Source organism: Lytechinus variegatus, chromosome 2, assembly GCF_018143015.1.
Source record: "Lytechinus variegatus isolate NC3 chromosome 2, Lvar_3.0, whole genome shotgun sequence".
Lineage (NCBI taxonomy): Eukaryota > Metazoa > Echinodermata > Echinoidea > Temnopleuroida > Toxopneustidae > Lytechinus > Lytechinus variegatus.
This window is the reverse complement of record NC_054741.1, coordinates 77468019-77476358: the sequence shown is the minus strand read 5'-3', so window position 1 is coordinate 77476358 and position 8340 is coordinate 77468019. Positions and strand designations below refer to the sequence as shown.

Here is an 8340-nt window from a genome sequence, read left to right as displayed (position 1 = left end):
CTGGGTGCACCACCTGGATCCCAAAAATGTCTGGAGACATAAATACTGCCAGTCATTTTTCAGTAATGACTTTTTATATGCTCATAAAATTTTGAAATTAAAGGGAAGTTCACCCTGACAAAAAGTTTATAGTAAAAATAGCAGAAAAAATAATAAAAAATATTGCCGAAGGCTTGAGAAAAATTCCTCAAATAATTAAAAAGTTATTAGAATTTCAATTATTTGATTTGGGACGTCATATGCGAGCAGCATTCCTACATAGCGAATGGTAAAAATCAATGAAATGTCATTTTCTCAGAAAAATGAAAATGGCCGGTTTTCACTGTACCTTTTGTATATCAATAGACAAATCATTTCACACCCGATCATGAATAGAAAACAAAATTAAGTCATCAGGAACCATACAAAATTTGAAAATCATGCATTTTATATTACATATGGGGCAGCTGCTCATTTATGATGTCACAAATCTAAAATTTTGAACTCTATTAACCTTCTTACTCTTTAACCAATTTCCCTCGAACCTTCAATTTTTTTTATTATTTTTTCTGCTATTTTTACAACAAAGTTTTTTTCAGGGTGAACTTCCCCTTTATACACACTCATTTGGAAAAAAAAAATGGATCCATGAGTGCCTATACTCTGTTTGCATCCTATGGTTTTTTCTACCCCAGTTTTCAATAAGTAACACAAGCCTTATACTCCCCTAATTCCATAACCCGTGGATCAGGGGTGGATCCAGGATTTTCCAAAAGGGGGGCACTTTTTCTTGAGGAAAAATTTGACAAGCAAAAAAAAAAACCCCTCAACTTTTATTAAATGAAAGTGGGGGGGGGGGGCACACTTTTGTTTTAACAGCATTTTCACGTTACAAATTTTAATTGTGCCTATCGATAGGGGGAGGGGCAAACTGTGCCCCCCCCCCCTGGTTCCGTCATTGCCTTGATCTTGAGCGAGCACCCATGCCACTTGCGCCCCCGCCACTTGCGCCCCCGCCCCCAATTTCAATACAGTATAGTATCTCGCGCGCACAGTATAGTACCGTACTGTACTGTACGTATTTAACTCTAGCTCTATGATATGACTGTATACAAGCTACATACGGTACCGTACCCTATACCGTACAAAAAAAAGCGCAAGCAGCACATTGGTGAATAAGCCAGGCTAAGTTCGATAAGTCGCCTGTTAAACCTCTAATCAAAGATTGTAGGTATGGAGATTTGAATGAGTTTGAAAAAAGTTATAACAATCATCATGAATCTTGTAACAGAATCTAAATTCGAGGAGAGAGTCGGCCCGCTTTCTTTGATTGCTCTGTACGTGTTCCTGACCCTTCTCATATACCTCATCGCAGTCTATCGCCGCGGGAAGCTCCGGGAGGAAGACAATGAGCGATTAGGTCGAAGTCGGGCCACTATAGCCGAAAAGTCGAGGACAGTTTTACTCGTTATTTCGCATCCAGACGATGAGTGTATGTTCTTTTCGCCTTCCATTCTGGCACTCAACTCCAATCTCTATACATCTGTGCACATTCTATGCCTTTCTAATGGTGAGTATTGTCTATTGAGTTGATATGAATTGACTTGACAGTCATGACAGACTGTCATTGTCATGGTCATTGACAGTCTGTCTTTGTGACTTTGTCCTTTAAGTCCTTAACACACGGGGTGAATGACGGAATTTTCAGTCGAATCAATGGTACGATTTCGCATATTATTATTTTAATTTTGAGGTAAGGAGCAGAATTCAGCGATGGCAACATGTTGCATGTATTCACTCATCAGCTCATAATTTACATATCATGTCCAAGAACCGTGGTTGCATTTGCCGCCCCATGGAAAGTCACAATTTTAGCGACCATCCCACAGTCTAAAAAGTAAATGATAACAATATGGCTTAATTTTCTTCATAATCAGAACAGTATGATTTTTAAATTATATTTTGCTGGTGAATTAAATGAGAATTCCTTCCATCTGAATAGGAGACTACTATGGACAGGGAGATTTGAGAGAAAAGGAACTAATTCTAAGCTGTGCAATTCTTGGCATCCCATCATGCAATGTGACAGTGTTAAATGAAAGGTAAAACCAAATTTATATATTGATTGAGTATGACTAAATATAATACACTATGACGTAATGAAAGAAATGTGCTTGAATAGATGTGATAGAGGCCATGGAACAAACATGAAAGGGGCAGAACACTCACAGTTGTATACATGTATGGTTTTTACTGAAAAATATTTTGGGTGGACTGGAAACTTGTTAAACATCCTTTAGTTCTCAAGACACTTCATGATGAATAACTGGCCATAACTAGGACAAGACCTTGTGTCTGACATGTCACATTTTTTAATTTGTCAAGTTGAACACTGGAGATTGTTGTTGGATTGAATGGATGCAAGTATATCTGACCACTTACATGTATGCCTAGTATAATATTCAATGCATACCAGTTATCAATTAGGCACCAAGAAGAAGATTATCCAAACATTGTAGTGATGGTCAATGATTGTTTTACAACCTTATGCAATCTTGTAGTGAGCTACCAGATGACCCCAATGCATTATGGGATGAGGAGCTTGTCAGCAAACTTGTTCTACATCAGATTGTCAAATGTGATGCTCAGATAGTAAGTTTCGAAAGTTTTCTTCCTGGCATTTAGGCCTTTCTCCTCCTTCACGCTTTTCCCCTATTTTGACTTTCTTTTCCTTTCATACTTCATAATATACCTTTAGTTTAGGTAATATTGCTGAAGATGGGTCATGTGATTAGAAAGTAACGTAAGAAATCTCATAATGATAATGAGAGAGATTTTTATTAATGGCCTCTGAATTTGTATTGTTATGTCCCTGTATTTATTAAGCACATAATATCTAATTATAGTTCTCTATGTACAAATATACTTCATTATGATTTAAAAAATTATAGATACACTGTATAAAAAAGCAGTAAATTTATTCATCAGTTTATGAGAACAGAAGGGGAGATAAAGACATTTTATAATTTCCTTTTTACTGTTTTTTTTATGTGTTATACCATATATTTTTATTAACCTCATTATGTCATCAAACAGTGTTTCTAAACCTAGATGTCAAGTCTTGTCTCTGACAGTAAGCACACATTTAATACAAATTTTTATTTCAGGTTCTTACATTTGATAAACATGGTGTTTCATCTCATCCCAATCATATAGCAGCCTACAATGGTATTAGGTATGTTTATTTAGTTATAATCACTTCAGAAAAGTACATCACACAGAATACTTCAGAAACATTATTTTACTGTTCTGACTTTCTCCATCTTTCTTTATTCCATAAATTTATCTCTAAATAATGTAAAAATATGTATATTGCAACAAAAAACCTTGCATGGAAAAAAATGAATGACGATTTCATGAATTCTTTCATTAACATGATACATTTTGCCTAAGTTGTCTTTGCCTTTGTCCCCCAAAGTGATAATAATGTTTGTTGAACGAATAACAGCAATGTCCTGCAATGGAAGTGTTACTTTTATCAAATTTATTCTTCACAGATGTTTGTTTGGCTTTTTTTCATTAAAAGTTCTTACATAATTAAATACAACATCTGAGGACAATTTACAATGTTAATTCTTTGGTTAAATTGGTAATGGAAATGGGTAAACTATATAAATCACATTTATGGCATAATGATAATCTTCAATTATTCATGGATCTTGTGGCAGAGTGGTTTTGTACTTAATGTGTTATTGTCTAAGACTATTTTTGGTGGCATTGTTATTTAATTTTTATTGGCTTCTCAGAAAATTTAAATGGAAAATTGGCTCAAAAAATTGTGATTGTGTGTTTTGCAGTAAAAAAAATACCCCTCCTGAATAGGTTTATTGACCTAAAACTATTGGCTACAAGCGTATGCCTTTGCACATCTGAGCTTTTAGGGTAAACACCATTTATTGTTGTTGTTGTTGTTTAAAGCATGTGTTCTTGAGAGAAGAGGTTTAACCTATAAACTTCATATTTTTTCTTTAGAAAATTGGTTGTTCAACGACAGCTTCCCTCGGGTGAGTATCTCTTGAAGTGTTATCTTTTGTGTTTGATATAAAAATGATTCCCCTTTTGATATAATCTTTCTATAATTTGTCATCTGGATTCTCGACTTTCTTCTTCATTTTACTTTTAGGCAATGCAGAGCACCCAGCCTACTTCAATAAAAACTGTCTGTTCTTTTTTATTTTAGGGAATGCATGGATGTAAAATCAACATACACTCAAAAGAGTCCCGTTTTCATATTGTAGCATCATTTAGATGTCTGTTACTAATAAGCAATGGAATGATAAAAGGAAATGATTCTTCCTTGGTTACATTTTTTAAATGAAACTAACTTTGCCAATTTTATAAAAAAGAATACATTAGCTCTCAGAGGGATTACAGGTAAATTTTGTCTTTTCTTCTTGCACCAATGTTCTATTCTAATAGTTCTGTTGAAACTGTTGTGCACTTTTTCTGTTTCATAGGTGTTCGTGCCTTCTGCCTAGAATCTATTGGTATAGTGAGAAAATACTGTTCTTTCTTAGAGGTACCTATAAGTTTCATTCTATGTGCAATCAGAGGCAACAAGGTATTGGTTTCTTCACCCTATGGGGTTCTAAGAGCTCAGGTAAGAATTAATTATGAATAGATTGATTTCATTGTTTTTGTGGGAGGAAAGCAGTTAAACATTTTGATGTTAATTTTTTTGTTTGTATTCATTTTGACTTTACATGTATATTAATTACAAGTATTCGTGCGATAGAAGAGTCAGGATGTAAATTTTGTGCTTTGTTTTTATTTTGTGCATGATTGACACATTTGATTCTTTAATAAATAAAATTATAAATGGAAAGGTTAAACAAAATGGGATTAATTTAACTCTCTGTGAGATCTGAATCAAGGAATTCAACCCCACTGCCACAGAGCAACCACAAAAAAGCACTGCTTGTGAGAAAAGTATGTAGGAATGAAATCATGTTTGAGTGCTGTTGGGGATCAAATTACGAGATAAGTGATCAATTGAGGTCATGTGTTAAAGTTTACTTGCAAGACTCTTATGATTATTACTTTGCAACCATATTGCAATACTGTCAGAGATCACATGGTGAGGTCAAAAGTCATTTGAAACCAGATATGTTAGTTAAGCTGTTATCTGTTGTATTTATATTATTGTCTTTATGGGAGGGGCTGACAAGTAAACTGCAAACTCATGACAAATTGCTGTCTTTATATAGGCCTACATATAATATAAAACTTGAAAGTACATTATTGTATATTAATACAGTAATATACCTACCTATACGTAGAACCATTATAGCATCTAGATAAATTTACTTTCTTCATTGACGTCCTTTTTGTATTTTCTTCAATGCAGCGTGCAATGAGAGCTCATGCTTCTCAGTTTGTCTGGTTTCGTGTTCTTAATATGTTCTTCTCTCGTTATTTCATCATCAACACCATCAGAAGTCTCAAGATCAAGGAAGATTCTTGAAGCAAATCAGCTTATTGAAATAGACATAGATACAGAGACAGAAAACAACTTTTTGGAGTAATATCGCTGAAGATTGTGAAATAAAGCCCAAGTTGCCCAAGATTAAAGCAGATGACATGTCCAAGTTTTGAAAGTCCATGATATAAATATTTCTAATGCACACTTATCCACTCCAAGGAGTGTTCAAGGCACCTCACAATATAAATTCAACATAACAGTGAATTAGAAAAATATCAAATCATACGTTAATAAGAAATTACCCTCAGATTCATAAGGAGAGGGGGTTTATTAGGGTACATGTATTTGACGAGACATAAGATAGGTTTTCAAGTTTTTTTTAAATGACTGAAGAGAGGATGAGATTTGAACTGTATAGGGAAGTGAGTTCCATGATGATATGACATTTCTAGAGAATGGATATGTCTCCAGATTGAAAGTCTGGTGCTGTGCAAATATCCTTTGCATAAACACGAATGTACTTTTGCCACTGCAAAGGGGTAAGAAAGGAATTCTTTTAATACTGAGAGCACTAGCTTGAGTTGGTGTCTTCATTGAGCTGAGATAGTATTGGTGCTATAAAGTTTGTTGAGTGTCTTGCATGGTTGATTTGTGTACTTTATTAATGAACTTAAGCAGCTCAGATTTACCCAGGCATACGACATAAGAATTATGATTTTTTGAAATGGGTTTTTGTTTTATTTTTATGTACTTCCATGACAAAGTAATCTAAGTTTAAATCAATATTACAGTATTGACAAGAATCAGATTTCAAATCCTGTCTGTCTCCTTATATTTCTGAAGAAGTAATGTTGATATTACACTATTGAATCTATTAATTGGCCAAGCTCATGACTTTTTGACATTTAGGGGTATACTCTTACTAAACAGTGTTGTGCAGCTGTAGGGACATTCTGTCATTTATGTGCAATATATTTTAAATGCAAATATGAATGCCAATTTATTGTTATGGTTGTCATTTAGTTATTTGAAATTAATACTGGCAAACTGTTGATGTAATTTTGGGGGAAGTGGGGATGACTTATCACAATGAAACATGAACCATTTTCAGTTTATTTTTATTTTGGAACTGTATTAAATGTATAAGGAATGTTATTTCATTAGTATTTGGTTAAATATTCAAAATTGGAGAATTTGCTGTTTATTACACAGACAGCGTGCATGATGTATTTATTGGCATCTTAAGAAACAATGTACATATTTGGAGGGAGTTAAAAGCAATGACAGAATAAAAAATTTAAGCAATAAACATTTCCTTGTATTACATTGAAATAGTTATTTTGAAATGTATAGTCCTATAATTACTATTTTTGTGTAAGTGCGTTCTGCATCGCAAGAAATGTGCAAGTATAATGTTTACATGTATAAAGATATTCATTTAGGATAGGGTTTCGAAAATGTATGCTAATGTATAGGCAAAGCAATGATTATATTTCAAAGTTTTGTGAGACCTGCATTGACATTTAGGCCTGAAAATTGTCTTTGCCCTTATTCCACCGGCTGTAAAATACCAAAAAAAGGGGTGGTATTTTTTTTAGCATACCCCCAAATATCATGTACAATGGTTTTGTCAGATATTGAATATTTGATTTTGATGGCGTAATGAATCATTCCTTGCATGATTTTACATGTATTTGTGTAGCGCAGCAGAGAAGGTTAAAAAAAAATTGCAGACCTTCCCAACTTTCTGATTTTTGGCTTATGAGGGCAACATTGAAATTATTTAAGGCAATACTCTTTCAAGATTCAGTCATAATTGTTTGCTTGCTTTGGTCAATACTTGTTTTATTGCCTTATATTACAACTCTTTACAGATTGAAATATTTGTTTCCTCCTATTGGGGGTGAATTTCGTTAAATGCAATGATATTCTTTGCTCATTTTTGGTGCTTTAAGTATTGCTTCCAATTCAATTATTGGTACAAGTGTATTGAAATTGTCCATTGTTGCTTCCATGTTTTACCTATCTGCCTCTTTCTTTGATTTTAATTGTGCTATGTCTGAATGAAATGTTGATTTGATATGTAGGCTGTTTGCATTATTGTAACATTTAACATGTATTTTTTAGAATTATGAACTCTGCTGATTGCATTGTTATTTATAAGAAAGTGTACATAAATGTAAATACAGGTGTATATTAATTTATTGTTTATAATATTTCCCCATTTTTAGAAAATGTACTAGGTAACAGGGTTTTGTTATTGATCGTGATTTTAGTATCTAAAATATTTCTTTATCTTTACCGATGTGACGAGTTTGATTTTACATTGTGAAAATTCTGTCCTTAGTCTCTACGTATATCTTTGCACACATGAATACTATATTCATATTCATTATTCTCAATACTGGTAATTGTCATTTTAATGAGCCACAAGTAAATGTACAATTCAGATTGTATTTTGAGGATGTTCATGAACAGATAAATATGTTTTCATTCATATTGTTTTCAGTAGCATTTCAATGTCAACATTAACATATCTGAGTTATGCTGGTGAAAACCGGTCGAATTTGTTTTCATTTTGGTTATGAAATGCAGTTTTACCTTTGTAAGTTCTTAACTCTTTGCTATACACCTTCCCATGAACCTATTTGTTTTTCCTTATCTGTAGTATTAATCACTTTTATGAGAGTGTACTACTCTCTACAAAGTATAAACATATTGTATTACCAGAACTTGTCTGGTATTGATTCCCTCAAAGTGACAGAGTATCATCATGATGCATAGAAAAGGATCCACTCACAAATATGAATCACATTAAAACAATTTTGAAGTGATCTGTTGACTTGTATGATGCATAATTTCATATCTAATTGTGCCTG

At 33.4% G+C, this 8340-nt stretch overlaps 1 protein-coding gene across 1 annotated transcript; it reads left to right on the top strand.

Annotated features, from left to right (window-relative positions):
• Positions 1-1106: 1106 nt before the first annotated feature.
• LOC121409127 (N-acetylglucosaminyl-phosphatidylinositol de-N-acetylase-like) lies at positions 1107-8295 on the top strand. Its single transcript, XM_041600954.1, has 7 exons — positions 1107-1549; positions 1982-2081; positions 2541-2631; positions 3147-3214; positions 4012-4043; positions 4497-4639; positions 5387-8295. The coding sequence occupies exons 1-7, from the start codon at positions 1225-1227 to the stop codon at positions 5501-5503; spliced, it is 876 nt and encodes a 291-aa protein (XP_041456888.1). The 5' UTR covers positions 1107-1224; the 3' UTR covers positions 5504-8295.
• Positions 8296-8340: the final 45 nt, after the last annotated feature.

Bases quoted from the DNA above. Each gene is read 5' to 3' on its own strand.
- LOC121409127 (XM_041600954.1), top strand. From the start codon at position 1,225: ATGAGTTTGAAAAAAGTTATAACAATCATCATGAATCTTGTAACAGAA. The intron at 1,550-1,981 runs GTGAGTATTGTC...CCATCTGAATAG, and splicing joins CATTCTATGCCTTTCTAATG to GAGACTACTATGGACAGGGA. The intron at 4,044-4,496 runs GTGAGTATCTCT...TCTGTTTCATAG, and splicing joins TCAACGACAGCTTCCCTCGG to GTGTTCGTGCCTTCTGCCTA.